Below are 15,849 nucleotides of genomic sequence, written 5' to 3' on the forward strand. Positions count from 1 at the left end.
GCTGGGAGCAGTCACATTGAGGGTCACATGCACCCCCCCTTGTGTCCCTCCTATGAGTGCAGTACCGGCAAGAAATTACTGCTCGCATGCCAGGTACTGTTACCACCCCAGCTCTTCACCTTCATTTCTGGATGTGTCCCCCCGACAGTCCGAACGCCAGCCCCAGGGAGCCAAGTCACCCTTCCCGCAGGGCCAGAAACGCTGCCCGGCAATGCCCCTGCAGGCGCCACTGCTTCCAGCGTGGGTCTCGCTGGAAACCCCGCATCCCGGGGACCCCCCCGCCAGAGGCCACGTGGCACCTCGCCTCCGTGCCCCCCCGTGCGGCGCGTCTCGCCCGCGGCCCCAGCTCTCCGGAGGCCTTCGAGGGCGGGGGCGGGGGGGACCCGCTCTGGGCCCCGCCCGCGGCAAAGACAGGCGCGCGGCCAGCCTGCGCCCCACCCGCCCATGGGTGTGCGCGCGCGCATCGCTCGCCTTCCCTTTAGGTCCAGGCCCACCTGCGCTGACGTCTTTTTTTGCCCCGACAATAATGACCGTGGCCACCTCCCCTTTAAGGCTCGGGGCGGTTGCACCGGGCCTCCGCTTCATGAATGGAGCCACGTGACCCAAACATCACGTGACGCGTCCGTGAGCAGCAGCGGCGGCGGCGGCGGATCCTGGAATCTCGGTCCCGCCCAGCGCCACCCCGGCCCCGGCCCCGGCCCCCCGGCGGCACCGTGAGGAGGGTGAGGAAGCGAGGGCGGGGCCGCCGCCTTTCCTGGGGGGAGCGAGCAGGGAGCCCCCACCCCCGCCTTCCCCGGGGCACTGTGGGGGGCCGGGGAGGAGAGAGCGAGCAGGGAGCCCCCACCCCCGCCTTCCCCGGGGCACTGTGGGGGGGGCGGGGAGGAGAGAGCGAGCAGGGAGCCCCCACCCCCGCCTTCCCCGGGGCACTGTGGGGGGGCGGGGAGGAGAGAGCGAGCAGGGAGCCCCCACCCCCGCCTTCCCCGGGGCACTGTGGGGGGGGGGCAGGAGGAAAGTGAGCGAGCAGGGAGCCCCCACCCCCGCCTTCCCCGGGGCACTGTGGGGGGGCGGGGAGGAGAGAGCGAGCAGGGAGCCCCCACCCCCGCCTTCCCCGGGGCACTGTGCGGGGGCGGGGAGGAGAGAGCGAGCAGGGAGCCCCCACCCCCGCCTTCCCCGGGGCACTGTGGGGGGGCGGGGAGGAGAAAGTGAGCGAGCAGGGAGCCCCCACCCCCGCTTCCCCGGGGCACTGTGGGGGGGCGGGGAGGAGAGAGCGAGCAGGGAGTCTGTCCCCCCCCCGCCTTCCCTGGGGGAGGATATGTGTGCCTTCTCCTGCTTTCAGAGTAGCAGCCGTGTTAGTCTGTATTCGCAAAAGAAAAGGAGGACTTGTGGCACCTAGAGACTAACAAATTTATTAGAGCATAAGCTTTCGTGAGCTACAGCTCACTTCATTCGGATGCATTGGTCGAAAGCTTATGCTCTAATAGATTTGTTAGCCTCTAAGGTGCCACAAGTACTCCTTTCTTTTTGCGTTCTCCCTGCTGTTTGCCCCTTGCGATATGCAGACGTGTTTGAGGGTACTGAAGGCGAGAGTTGTTGATTCATCAGATGTCTGGGGCAAGCGGTGGGAAGTGTCTTAGAGCTGCTGTGGGTCACACTAGAGAGAGAGTGTTTCCGCCGAGCTGGTGCCTGCACCCCCACTCCCATTATACATGCATCTTGTGAATGTTGAATAGAGACAACTGCTGACTCATCAGCATGAGCTCACTGGGTAGACAGTGCCAAAGGGGAATGGGGCACTGAGAGGGGAGTGCAGGTGGGGGCTCATGGACAGGGGGACAATATGCGGGTCAGTCTGTCTGCAAACCGATGTTTAGGGTATCTGAGCTTGATATGCTGACTCATCTGCTGAGAAAGTGAGAAGGTAGCGCTGTCATGGAGGGCAGCAGGTCTCCCCCTTGTGAGCTGCAGGTGCAGGCAGTGGATGAATAGTGGAGTTAAAATTCTGACTAGAATGTGTGAGCACACAGCGCTGGGTGACATCCATATGCTGGGTCTGTGCATTGACCACTCTGGCTGCTGAGGGACAGGATGTAGGGAGGAAACAGAAAAGGTTTGTTGTGGGAGGTGGATGTATGTGGTGGGGTGGGAACACCAGGATTCTGAAAACACATCCTGTTCAGAAACTAGCTCCTGGGGGCTGGGTCTCAGTGTGAGACCATCAGACTGTCTGCTCTGTATACTTTTCTGACACGTTTGGGCTCTGTGTGATCTGTCTGTTTGCATGCTTGTATTGTACTTGTAACACCCTGTGCACCTCTCCTGCCTCAGCTAGCTTTACAGTTGATTGATCTGCTAGGGTGATAGTCTTGCAGTACAGTCCCCAGCAAGTCCCCAGAGATGCATATGGTCTTTGTAACAATAAACAAAACCCTTCCAGGGCTCAGTTGAGGCTGGCATACCTTAAACATAAGCAAAAGAGGAGATCAGTGCTACAGATCTATTCAAAGTGCTCAAAGATCAGCTAAACCCAACTGTTGTGAGTCACCAAAGAACCATGGGTAATGGTGAACACCTCTGTGCAACATTACAACAGTTCACCATCTTCCCTCCTGTAGCAAGATTTCTGCTTAACCCAATGGATTGTCACAAGGCAGAGTGAACCAAAACAAGTGGGGTCAGGCCTAACTCCGCTCGTAGATATGATAAAGACCTTTGCCTTTGAGGAAAACCCAGCTCTGTCAAGGGTGCATATGAATTTAACAATAACAGCAGTATTTATGAATTAACTGCTACTGAATGAGTAATTTTAAGAATGTTTTTGTGTTTCTCAAGGATGTCTCACCAAAGAATTTACAGCTCTTTGCAGATACTTGCCTACTTCTAGGTTTATGTGCTGTGCCTATAGGAACACAGGAATTGCCAGACTGGCTCAGACCAGTGGTCCATCTAGTCCAATCTTTGACAGCGTCCGGAATCAGCTGCTTTAGAGGAAGGTGCAAGAAACCCTGTAATGAACAATTATGGAATAACCAGCCCATGGGGGTAGTTCTCCTGTCCCTGACTGCCAGTTAGGGTTTGGCTTAGGCCCTGAGCAGGAGGGTTTATATGCCTTATACATTTCTAGCCTAGCTAGTGTAAGGTCTGCTCTACACTAGGAAATTAGGTGGATTAACTACATCGCTCAGGGATGTGACAAATCCACCTTGGAGCAACCCAGTTAAACTCGCCTAACCCCTGGGTAGGCAGTGCTACGTTGCCGGGAGAATTCTCCCATCAGCCTAGCTGCTGCTTCTTGGGGAGATGGATTAACTTTGCTGACTGGTGAATATCTCCTGTCCATTTAGATAGCCTCTTCACTGAAGCACTACAGCTGCAGAGTTGCAGCATTTTAAGTGTAGACAAGCCCTAACTGTAGTTGCTCAGTCTTTAAAAATACATTGCCATAGAAACACAGTTGACACAATGTCAGCCATTGTGTTAAGTTTTCCTAGCCCACACACAACTTCTAAAGATCCTACCTATCAAATAAAATGTATAGTAGTGGTAAGGCATTTATTCATAACGTCAGTTGTACAAAATGTTAATGAATTAAGCTCCTAGCTGGGAGGCAAGCAGGTCAATATTATCCCCACACTGCAGAAATGGAAACTTAGGCAAGGAGAGACTGATTTTCCCAAAGCCACACAGTAAGTGCAGAGCCAAGAGTAGGATTTTGGTGTCTTGTATCCCAGTTCTGTATTCAAAACACTAGGTCACGCTCTTCAGTATCTGTGTGAATCCCATGTTTGTTTGTTGTTTTTTGAATGCAGTAACCCCTAGAATGTACCAGGCACTTGCCAAGCACACAGAAGATCTGTTTCCTGACCTGAAGTGTTCCCATTCTGAGAGAGATCTACAGATGGGTGTAGGGGAAGAAAGGATCCAGACAAGCATGTTCTATGGGTTTTTTTTTGTTTTTTTTTTGGTTGGTTTGCTTTATTACATGTATGCAAGTTGTCCTACATGCTGGGAATTACTGTAATGTCAGTCTTTGCAGCACATCTGCTCCCTCTTACCTGGGTGATCAGCGGAGGTACACGTTTCTATGTGGTCTCCCAGCTCCTCTGGATGGAGTAGATGTATATGAAGAGCAGCAGGTACAAGTCCCTTTGGATATGAAGATGTACACTGCAGGAGAAGACTCTGCTAGAGCCAATTCACCTGCTGTGTTCCACAGTCTGTTGTTCAGTAACCTCACTGACTGTGATCCAGGGCTCTCTGAGCTGAGGGGTGGTGGTTGCTCTTTTGTATGAGGTGACAGGTGAGGGCTGACAGTAGTCTTCTTCAGCCATCTGTGTTGTCCGTCACCCCAGAGGCAGTTTCATCTTTGGTCTCCCCATGAAGGAAAAAGGTAGAGAAAGCACAAGCCAAGAAGCTGTATCCCTCCTACCTTAGACCTGAGCGTTTTGTTTTCTGTACCTCAGAGACCTCACTTGGGGGTGCACAGGGCTGCTCTGTTCTGTTTTGTATAGACAATGTCACTTGGAATGAAAGCTTCAGAGTTGGGGCAGCTTGATGGACATTGTACCATTGGTGGACAGGGAGTTTTTGGCCTGCGTTACTGCTAAAATATTTTCTTAGGGAAAAGGGATTTAGAGGTGCAGAGGCTCATTGCATCCTCTAGAAGGGACTGAGAATTCCACTCTGTGGGCTCTCCTCCCTCAAACCTGGTTACTGGTTGGGCTCAGAAGTGTGAGGTGAGTTGCTGCTTATTGAAAGACATGCTGCTGGTTGATGCTTAATTGTAGTTTCCTGCTCCCTGCCCAGAGCTGACAAGCTTTGGAAAGGTTCAGAAAGTTTGAGCTGCATGCAGTGGGGAGCAGCAGATGCCGCTGGAACCTTTCCCTCCCAGGTTTCAGGGTGGGCTGCAGGTCCTGCTCAACAGTAGAATTATTCTCCCTTCTTGTGTCCTGGCATTTCCTACGTCTGGAAAGCAGGATTCTCGGGTGACAGCTTATTGCATGAAAGTTTGCTGCTCAGAGCTGGGAAGGCCTCTGCTTTACAGCATCTTAGGCCACTTCCCATCTCCTGTGTAAGTGATACTCCTTCCCTCAGCATATTAACCCCTTTCTAAATGCAGAGCCCTGCTGAGCAAGGTGTATCTGAGAATCAGCTAGTCCCATTCTCTGTCTGAATTCAGCTAAATTGTGCACAGGTATTTTAGCTGCACTGCAAAGATGCTCTGGGCACTAGTTTGACTCGGGGCCCATCTGCTGCAGCATGAATCTGTGGGTGATCTGAAGAGATGAGTTGCAGGGCGGTACTGTCTCCACTTCAACACATACAGTCAGTGAGAATATTCAAGCGGTGTCCTTACTGCTGGTGTAAGCACCATTGTTTGGCCTGCCATCCCCCCTGCAAAACCCCTTACTGTGCAGTTCCTTCCTCTGGCTGCTACATCCCTTGAACCCCTTACTGCGCAGTTCCTTCCTCTGGTTGCTACATCCCTTGAGGATGGGCCTCCCTTAGTGGAGCCGACTCCAGGCTGTCTGTGCTGCTGGAAGGAGTGACGTCAGCATGTTTACACTAGTTTGATGGCACAGTTCTGTGAATCGGGAATGTTGAGAATGGGCCTGGTTGAATCATGCGTTTTGCTGTCAGCTCTGTTGTGCCTTTTTTCAGCTGAGGAGAGAATTGGCTGTGCTTATGCTGAGTTCAGGCCTTTTGAATTCTGGTGAAATGTGTTGAGGCTGCATTTTTCCTCTTGGACCGTTGTACTTGGCACTTTTCAGTGTGATCTTTTCATGAAGCCATTGAAAAGCTGAGAAATCAGCAGTCTGGAGAGTTAGACCAAGTTTGTCTCTGCCTTGGTGACCGTTCTGAGTGTCCTCTGTGTAGGCTTCTGAATAGTCCTGCCTTTGGCCTTCCTGACAGAGCTGGAAAGTGACCAGCAAGCCTTTCCCTTGTCTTCCCCTCAGTGATGGAGACTCAGGCACTGATACCTTGAGTGATGCTTTTCCACCTTTGATCTCTTCTTGAGAGGGGGTGCTGAATCATCAGATACTTTCAATGGAATCTTATTACAGCTGCGGTGCTGGGAGGCTAGGCTTGGATAGAGAACAAGGCCTGACAAATTGGATTCCTTCTGTTCAATCCTTTTATCCCTTAAGACACAAGGAAGAGTTGTCATCAGGTTCTCCCACTCCTTTGCTCCTTTCCATCCTGTTGATCTTTCTCCTACCCCCATCCCATCCCAGCTGTCTGACCACCTGCAGTGGTTTGGAAGCACCCAGCCATTGCCTCTCCACCATGGTTCCTTTCAGTTCCCACCTGTCCCTGACTCTTCTCAGATCTCTCCTTGTTCCCAGAGTGACTCGCTCGGATCTGAAAGCAGTTTGCATGGGCTGTATGATTTTAGGAGCTTGAGGAGTGGGGAGGATTATAGCACCTATTCCTGACAGCCCAGTGCATTCAAAACCAGGTTTGCAGGGAATTCAATGTTTTAGCAGGAAGGGGCATATGTAAATACTGCACAGCGCAAGGGTGAAGGGTAGGGTGAGGCAGTATTCTCCGAGCAGCTCTTATGACATGCTTAATGGAGATCTGGAATTCTCACGCTGAGGGATTTTGCTGAGCAGTTTAGGCCCTAAATTTTGAGTGAATCTACCTCTGCCCCCTCTCCCATATCAATACTTTGCTTGGGACTATATTCTGGATATTAAATGTTTATATAGTCTAAAATATCAGTGCCAAAACTAATTTGTAGGTCTACAAATGTGAAAGTTGCCCCCTTCCCCCCCACCCTCTGGTTCTGCAGCTTCTGCCAGTAGGAGCCCTTTTTCCATGAATGAGGAAGTAAACAGACTATTTCAACTCCTTTGTAGTGGGGTGGGGGGAGGATTCAGTGCTCTCCTGAAAGTGAGAGGGAGTGAAATGACCCAACGAAGAGGGGAGAATACATTTAACAAAGCAGTTGCTGGTGTCCCATGAAACTGTCTTGCTCATGGCCTGTGCGAGCCTGCTCTTTGTGCAGCAGTCCTGTGGAGGCTGGATGGCAGAAATGACCTTTCATAGCAGCATTGTCTGAGCATAGTTAGCATCTTGTGAGAGGCTAAGGCTATGTCCTCTGGGCATAAATTACTTGCCTACCAGTAGCCTCTGGCACTTTAGAAACATTTGAATCCTGCCTGTTTGTTGGGAATCTTGGAAAGTGCTGAAGCCTTTCTCTGGTGGATGGTGGTAGATGCATTGCATGATGCCTGAGCACCATAACTTGGCATTTACTGACTTTTGTGTCTGATTCTCAGCATTGTGTCAATGTTTTTTTGCATGTAATGAACAAGATACGCGCAATTGATTCGTTTTATTGTGGCAGCATTAACTGTGCTGCGAGGATAGCGCACATATTAAAGCGCGTTCATTCTGGATTTGGAGGTGCAGGGATCCCGGTCTTGGCAGTGGCAGATCTCTAGGGGGGCTAATGGTTCCCTTCTTGTGGGGCACAGCTGTGGTTATGTCAAGTGGGATTTCAGGAGGTTCACAGTAGAAAACCCTTGACAGGGTGGTGGTTATTACTGTTTTTCTAGAACTGCAGACCTAGAGGAGGAAGACCTAGGAGCATGAGTCTCCATTACAGCTGTCAGTGTATCTGTGTCTGAATCCCAGATGGCTGCTGTATGAAGGGAAGAGCTCAAATCTTCCCACTGGTGATAGCAAAGGGATCCATTCTCTTCTTTCTGTGGCCTTTTCATCTTTAATTTATCTCCCCGGTCTTTGAACTCACTTCCCTGAATGAGGAGGGGAAAGTGGTGGCAGGGATAGTCGATTCTTTTTTGTCAAGGTCCAAACTCCAGAGAAAATAATTTAAACCCCCCCCCCCCCCAAAAAAAAAAAAAACCAAACAACCCAACCCCGATGATGATGATAAAATTTCAGAGTCTGTTCAAAGCATCTAGCGGTTTGGATTTGGCCCACAGTCTGCCTATTGACTACCCTGGCAGTGGGTCTTCGGCCTGGCATTTTAACAGGAGGAGGAGCTTGTCAGGTGGAAAGTGCCTAGGCCCTGCATAGGGGTTGAGGAAATATTTAGGCACGAAGTGGGGCTTGTGTGGTACCAGTCCAAACAGACAATGGGTTTCTTCTATGGTGGCTGGCAGGGAAAATACTTTTCCAGTGTTGCAGGGTCCCTCTACCCTCTCTCACTTTTGAGTGTGCCACAGAGCTTTGCTAAGTAGACCTGCACCCCTGGACTATGGGATGAGAGGGACAGTGCGGGTCGGGGCTGGGAGCGGTGACTATCTACTTCCTGGGGCAGTCCAGCAGGGGATTCTAGTAGAGCCAGTGGCTTTCCCCCTGCGCAGCTGCTTCTGGAATCACCATTCCTTGGACTTCACTGGTTTGGGTCCTCTGGACTCTCTGGCCCTCAGTGATAATTTTGACCACAGCCTGAAAGGGTCACAGGTAAGGGAGGCTGTTTTCAGGCCCCCTATGGAGGAGAACACTTAAATGACTCCACCTGGTTGGTAGTGCTTGGGGGTTCTGAGGAAGGGGGTGTCCGAAAGAGGCTCAGAGGTTGCCAATGTGCTGAGTCAGCATGACAGGCTTGGAACAACCATGCTCTGGACCTAGCCTGCTGCCTGCCAAGCTATTTTTAAATATGTGGCTTCCTTGTACTCTGACTCCTCCCAGTGTTTCTAATCTTCTTCCCCCCCACCCCCTTTCCCTCCCCAGCCACTGCCAACACTTGGCTTAAGTCCTCACAGGCGCTCGGGTGAGGAAGGAGAAAGATGAGCAGCAGCAGCAGCTTCTGCTGAGGGGCAGGATCAGTTGCTTGTGAGTCTGTCTGGTTCAGACTGGGAGACAGGTGCTTACTAAGCATAGCATGTGGGAGAGACTGGCACTGGCAGCAGGCTTGGCCCCAGCCTCCCCTGTTGGAACCCTTGGGTGCTGTGCAGGGTTAGGTTGCCCCTGGGGAGTTGATCCTATGGGCCAACCTCTGATCTTCCCCTCCTTTCTTTCAGATCCTGACTGACAAGGCTCTCGTGTTATGACGACCCCCAACAAAGGAAACAAAGCCTTAAAGGTAAAGGGGAGGGGGGGCCTGGGATCATGGGCGACCAGCAGCTGGAGCTCTGTGGGGGATCACAATGCATGCGTTCCTCTTCCCACAGGTGAAGCGGGAGCCGGGCGAGAATGGGACCAGCTTGACAGATGAGGAGCTGGTGACCATGTCTGTGCGTGAGCTGAACCAGCATCTACGGGGCCTGTCCAAGGAGGAGATCATCCAGTTGAAGCAGCGTCGGCGCACGCTGAAGAACCGAGGCTACGCGGCTAGCTGTCGTGTCAAGCGTGTCACCCAGAAGGAGGAACTGGAGAAGCAGAAGGCAGAGCTGCAGCAAGAGGTGGAGAAGCTGGCTTCTGAGAATGCTAGCATGAAAATGGAACTCGATGCCCTCCGCTCCAAGTATGAGGCGCTCCAGAACTTCGCCAGAACCGTGGCCCGGAGCCCTGTGGCTCCTGCACGGGGTCCCATCTCCTCCAGCATGGGGCCCCTCGTCCCTGGCAAAGTTGCCACCACCAGTGTCATCACAATAGTGAAATCCAAAACGGACGCCCGGTCTTAGTAAAGCAACACTGCCTGGGCTTCTCTGTGCAGAGCAGTTAGGCGCAAAGCTAACCTGGAATCCCCAAAGCACAAACCCCTTTCCTGTTGGGTCAGGACTCCCTCCTCTGATCGGGACTGGCCTGCTGATCACTCCAATTTTGTGTTGTTTTGTTCAGATTGATATATCCAGTGGTGACACCCCCCCCAATACTGTGCAAACGGAGCCTCCCACCTTTTGGTCTACAGCCCTCTGGGGCATCCTTGGGATAGAGACTGTGAAAGACCTTGGTGTTCTAGCCAAAGAAATTCTGCACAGCATGGAGGAAGGTGTGTGCTTGAGGCCCACGACACTTCTCAGTGGGTAGAGGATGGGAGGGCAGAGGAGGCTCTGTGGCAGGGAGTTGGGATTTCTGGTTTAAGTCACTTCCGAAGGATTTATTCCATTATACTTCCAAGTGGCATATCTCGGTGTCTGTTTGCCAGGTGCCCAAATCTGCTGCTTCTGTCTCGCTTGGTATCAGTGATTGCCGCGGGGGGTAGTTTGTGTAGCTGAGTTTAACTTCTAGATGTGCCACCTGTGTCCCAAACGCAGGTTTCCTTGTGACTTTCACTGCACCAGCCACACACATGCGGTAATGGAAGGGAGGAAACTGCAGTTCCCTGTTGTGTCTGCTCTGGAGACGGAGGGTGGGGATGATGGGGACATTGTGGGGGGCCAGCAATGGGGGGAGGAGGAGATACCATAGTGACTGAAGGCCAGTTTTGTGCCTAACATGTTGCACTGAACAAGACCAAAATCACTAGTTTTTCCCATCTATTGAGGGCATCAAGTGTGTCTAGTGTGATGGTTTACACAACCAGTTTGTGGTTAAATAGTCCTTTTATTTAAAGAGAGAACATTCATTTTAAGAGTTATTAAATTATCTAAGTTTAAATCAGACAGAAGAGAGCATATTTATAGTTGGCTTTTTTACCCGAGCGGGCAGGAATATTTGACTATATAAATGGAGAAATATTCTCAGACTCTGCTAGCTGAAAAGTAAATAAAGAAAAATAATTTTAAAGTTTCTCATGAACCTCCTGCAAACTCTGTGGCTCTGAGGTTAGTTTTTATAAGAGTTATCAGACTTTATTTATAAAATTTAGAAAGACAAAAGAGGCAAGTCCTGTTTGATATCTTTTTTGCAATTGTACCAAAAGTGACTTATTCTTGAACTCGCTGGCTTCCTTCGTGTTCCCACTGTGTTGCGCTGTCTGTGCTCTCTGAGCTCTTGTGTGCGCTGTGATGTGATGGTGCCAATAGCTGCCTTTGCTGTCTGGATGTCCTGTCTTCATGCTGCCTTTGCTTTCCCAGGGATTGACATGGGGCACTGTCCTAGGCCTGCAGTAGGTCCTTGGCACATAGGTAAGGTTGCTCCCCAACCAGTGAGGGCCAAGATCCCCCTGACCTTCCTAAACTGAAGTCAGAACAACTTGACGGGTGTGAACAGATGGTGCCATCTCTCCAGGAGCCTCTCCTTCTGCACCGTCCTTTTGTATAGCCGAACAGCCTGTTTCCCTAGCTGGCAGCCATCCTCCTCAGAGGTACAGCTGCTGCTGGGGGCTGTTGCTAACCAGGCTGTTCTTGGTAGCTCTGTTACCTGAACATGGCAGACTGTTAGACTGTTTTCCCCCTACTCTTCAAGCGGGAAAGATGGCAGGAAAGTGAAGCAATGGAGACTGATCCAAGAGGTCATGTTTAGGAGGACCAATGGGAAATAGCTCTGGGCTTTGGTTTCCTTTTAGATCCTACGCTAAGAACTTTTAAGTGCTCATTAGATGCTGGCCATAAGCCTCATGCATTTCAGCAGGGCAGGTAGTCGCTAAGGTGCCACAAGTACTCCTTTTCTCTTTGCAGATACAGACTAACACAGCTGCTACTCTGAAACCTTGCTGTTGAATGTCTGCATAGTACTGAAAGGGAAGCCAGGGCATAGTTGCTTTCTTTCCTCTCCATCCAACCTCCCCAACTTCCTGGTGCAGCTTCTTCTAGGTGTGATGTGTATGTTGGGCTGGCATGTAGTTTGCAAGGCTATGCGATGGAGCTAAGATGCTATCTGAGGTCTCGATCCCTTGCCACAATCTGTTCCTCTGGCAGCTACAGCTCATTGCTGTTACCCCCAGGTGGCAGGACAGTGGGAGGAGACCAGCCTGACAGGGACACTGAGCTCCATGTGGTGATCTCTGGGCTGCTGGATTCAGGCTGAGTGTAGGGGACAAGAGTATGTTGGTGCTGAGCTAGGCAGCTTAGGAGCCTGTTCGTATTGCTGACCTTCTCTGGCTGGGCACAGATTTCATGCCCACCCCACTCATGGGCAGAGATTTTTGCTTTTTACTGAGAACAGGTAGGCCCGCCAACAGCCAAGCATTCAGTAAGAAGAGGGAGGGCCAAGGACAGATTGGAGTCTGAGCGCTCAGGGCAGAGCAGTAGTCCACTGTGGAGGATTTTCCATGAAGTCCACCCTTACTCCAGAGCTTGAGGGGTTTTTCTGCTTTGCTTTGATCTGGGATCCAGGAGGAAGCTGTTGGGGTTGAACTTCCCAGTGAGTTGCATTGGACAGAGGAGAGGATTGGGATGTCTCCCACCTTCCCCATGTTCCCCCTGCCAAGCCATGGGGCTTTCTTTAGTCTCCATTATGAAAAGTAGGTGTCTTCAATCTCTGGTCTCAGTCCCCAGGACCCTGCTGAGACTGTAACTCTCAAGAAGGGCTAGTGACTGTGGAGTGTGCAGTGTAGCTCCTTGGGATTTAACTCCCCAGTTTTCTGGGTGGAGTTCAACTGCAGAACCCTGAAATGAGCCCAGAATACCAAGTCCTAACTCCCCTGAGAACCATCTTGAAATTGGGTACCCTACATGAAGCTGAGTGCAGAAGGCAGTTCTGAGCCAACCTGGCATGTCTGTCCTGCCTGGAATGCAGGGGACACAGTTGCCAGGGGTATATAGCGAGCTGGGTGCTGTGCTCTAGCTACGAGAGGGTTTGGTTTGAGGAGGCCCCATCAGTTTTTGTGCAACAGAAGGAGCAGGTGGCCAGAGAGAACCCTGTTAGTGGCTGCCAGTCCCTTTCTGTCCTACTCCAACCCTCATCAAACAGCCTGGAACTTCCCTCCCTGACGGACAACATCTCATCCATCATCTGTCTTCAGAGGAGTCCTGGTGAATGTGTTTACTGGGAGAGGATGCTGTAGGGCTGGGTGCTGTGAGTGCTGGAGGACGGAGAGAGCAGGTGGCAGACACTGACTCAGACAGAATCTTTTCCTCTTGATGTTTTCTTTTATTATGCTTGTTAGTCTGTCATCCCAAACAGCTCTCTGATTGGCTGGGCATATTCAGTGACATCACATCTCTACATAGAGGATTTAGGCGCAAAGACAGCGAAGCTGTGGTTGTGTGATGTGGAGTAATAAACTCAGTGCTGGGAGCCAGGACTTCTGGGTTCCCCTCTTGGCTCAGCCACTGGCTCCATGTGTGACTTTATGCAAGTTGCTTCCCTTCTCTGTGCTCGATGCTGTGCCCCGTGTCAGTGACCAGTGTGTTGGAGGGGCTCTGGGCAGCTCCCTGCAGGCTGTGCTGTGCCCTAAGTCAGTGGTTTTGGTTCTTTGGTTTTAGTGAAGTATCAAATCTGAATACCTTCTTGCCCCTGTGTTCAGGGAATCCCCTGTTTATGCTGAAGGGGGCACTCCCCCACCCACCCCAGCACCAGTCAACTTCTTGTGTTTATGGATTGTCCCAGTGTGAGTCAGGCCCCCCCAACCCTTCACTTGATTTCTCTATCTCTCTCTCTCATATATAAGTGTTTCAGAGTGTGACAGTTCTTGTTTTCAAGGTGCTTGTTCATTTGGTTTCCTGCTGTGAAGGGTGTTGTGTTTTTTCTCTGGTACCTTTTTGATGCAGCGGGTGGGGTTTTTGCTCCTGGCCTGGCTGCAAAGCAAACCCGTGAAGTGTATCCACCCTCACGCGGCTGGGTGTAGGCGTGGCTGTCCCACCCAAGGCGTGCACAGGGACTTGTGTATGTTGTGGTGAATTGTGTAAAGTGATCTCTTGGCTTAGGCAACATGATGGATATTTCTCTTTAGGGAGAGGAAGAGGCAGACTGCAGTGTGCAGGCAAGAGCTAGGACTGCTCTGTGAGGGTTCATGCAGGTGGGGTGGGGCGGGGCACGCAGAGCACTCTCCCCTTGGGTCTGCTGGTCTGTGTGTGCGAGATCCTGGATGGTTACCGCCATCCCTTTTTCTCTGGTATGAAATACATGGGGGGGAGGATTTGTGAAGAGCTGGGGGTGGCATATCTTTTCCAACCTTTTGTGAGCAGAGCCCCTCTTGCCCTCCCCCCACCACACCCCCAGTGGCCAGAGGGTAATGGCTAGATGGGGGCTGTGTCCTGTCCCTTCACCAGCCCACAAGGAGGACATCGCTGGGAGGGGACTGGTCTTTTTGCTTACAGACGCCTTCCTGAATGAAGCTCCGTGCTTCAAGCTGTGGTTTTCTGGCAGGAACAAACTAACACTCTCCCCTCAGAGGAAGGTTCCCTTCCTGCCAGGGTACACTGCTGCCTCCCACCATAGTAAAGGGAAGGGTGGGGACCTGTGGGTACACTGTGACTCCCCTCCCCACTCAGATATCAGGAGGTAGTGCTGGGTCCCTTTCAGCTGCAGGGCTGGCAGGTGTTAAGGGGCAGCCTGGCTGGGGCAATATTCTCTTCTCAGTAGGTGACGTTGCTCCCTGTGGGAGTAAGGAGCAGTCAGGTTGGCTGCCTGGGGTGCATGAGTGAGCTTTGGATGCTTGTCTGATATCTCTGGCTACAGCCTGTGTGAATGATTCTGCAGCCCCAGTTCCTTCCTGAGGCAGCCACGTGAACCGCTCCCCAGTGGAGGGCAGTATTGTGCTGCCATGAACTCAGAGTACAATGGTGGGGCAGTGGGAGTGGAGTCCCTGCCCTATTCCAAGGGGAGAAGGAACTACCAAACTGCTGAGCCCTGCCTGAAGTGTGACCTCACTGCAGTCTGCCGGAGTTTATTACACCCTTGGCCAAACTGGAATGTTATTGGAGAAATAACATCCTGAGCACAAAGTGATGGGACAAGGGCACCTTGGCCGTTCCCAGGCTATGCTGCCCTGCAGGGTCAATATTGGCTTGTGTCAAACATGAGGACCGGGCCTGCAAGGCTCAGTTCTGAATCATGTATTTGCTTCTTTTCAGTTTTAAAAGGACTCTACAATGGTTTAAAAAAAAAAATATTTTATTAAACAGAATCTAATTTGTAAATATAAAAAATGACTAGGAATGGGGGCAAGATCTCTATGACAGGGGTGTAATAAAATGTTCAGTCCAAGGCTTTTCTATAACAAAGCCAAGCCCAGCTAATAATCAGTATTTATTACTAAATTATTGTCCTTTTTCAACCTGTAGATAGGTATCTGTTGATAACTGTCGGGGATTTGCTGTTGCGGCCCCGTTGGAGGTGGTGTTAATTTATTCTGTATATAGTGTATGTTTGTTGATATGAGGCTTTCTTTATTTTGTATATGACCAATAAACTTCTTTTAAAAGACCCATTCCAGAGCATCTTCCCTGGGGATTTGGCGGGCAGCCTTGTGGTAAGGTTTGTTTCGGGCTCTTCTGTTGCTCCATTGTGGGGGCTCTTCTGAACTGAGACACTCTTCTATTTTGCAGACACTGATTTTTGTCCCAGGCCTGGCTTATGCAGCTTTTTTTTTTTTAACCAATTTCACTGTTTGGTTAGATGATGATTTCTTTACAGGAGATTAAATTGTACAATCCCTTCCTGGGGATGCCATTCTTGGTACAAGGTCCCTATCTGAGCCTGGGAACTTAAATTCATAGTTCTGCTGAACACTAAAAAACATGGACTTAACAGAGACACTGGTTTGATGACTTGCTACATCAATTTGTAACACACTCTACTGCCTGATAATTTAGTTGTCCACTTAAAATTAAGAGGTCTCCTACAGCATGTGTGAAGTACTTGTGCTTAATTTCTCCCATGTTGTATTTAGCTTGGACACTGTTAACCTTCTCCAGACCTGAAGAAGAGCTCTGTGAACTTGACAGCTTGTCCTTTCCACCAACATCATGCACAATCATCAACCAATAAGGGCTTGGCTACACTTGTGAGTTACAGCGCAATAAAGGAGCCCCAGGTGCACTAGCTTACTAGCTGTCCACACTGGCAAGGCACGTAGAGCGCTCTGACTCCATGGCTACAGCGCTC

General features: G+C 51.0%; 1 protein-coding gene across 2 annotated transcripts; it reads left to right on the forward strand.

Annotated features, from left to right (window-relative positions):
* Positions 1-450: 450 nt before the first annotated feature.
* Positions 451-15,165, forward strand: MAFG (MAF bZIP transcription factor G). 2 transcript variants are annotated; one of them, XM_038372113.2, is made up of 3 exons: positions 451-722; positions 8,997-9,058; positions 9,147-15,165. In XM_038372113.2, the coding sequence occupies exons 2-3, from the start codon at positions 9,023-9,025 to the stop codon at positions 9,597-9,599; spliced, it is 489 nt and encodes a 162-aa protein (XP_038228041.1). In that variant the 5' UTR covers positions 451-722; positions 8,997-9,022; the 3' UTR covers positions 9,600-15,165. The 2 variants fall into 2 exon arrangements, with proteins under 2 accessions (XP_038228041.1, XP_038228042.1); XM_038372114.2 differs by lacking the exon at positions 451-722 and adding an exon at positions 8,247-8,808.
* The last annotated feature ends 684 nt before the right edge of the window (positions 15,166-15,849 follow it).

This window comes from Dermochelys coriacea, chromosome 14 (assembly GCF_009764565.3).
Source record: "Dermochelys coriacea isolate rDerCor1 chromosome 14, rDerCor1.pri.v4, whole genome shotgun sequence".
Lineage (NCBI taxonomy): Eukaryota > Metazoa > Chordata > Testudines > Dermochelyidae > Dermochelys > Dermochelys coriacea.

Bases quoted from the DNA above. Each gene is read 5' to 3' on its own strand.
- MAFG (XM_038372113.2), top strand. From the start codon at position 9,023: ATGACGACCCCCAACAAAGGAAACAAAGCCTTAAAG. The intron at 9,059-9,146 runs GTAAAGGGGAGG...CTCTTCCCACAG, and splicing joins AAGGAAACAAAGCCTTAAAG to GTGAAGCGGGAGCCGGGCGA.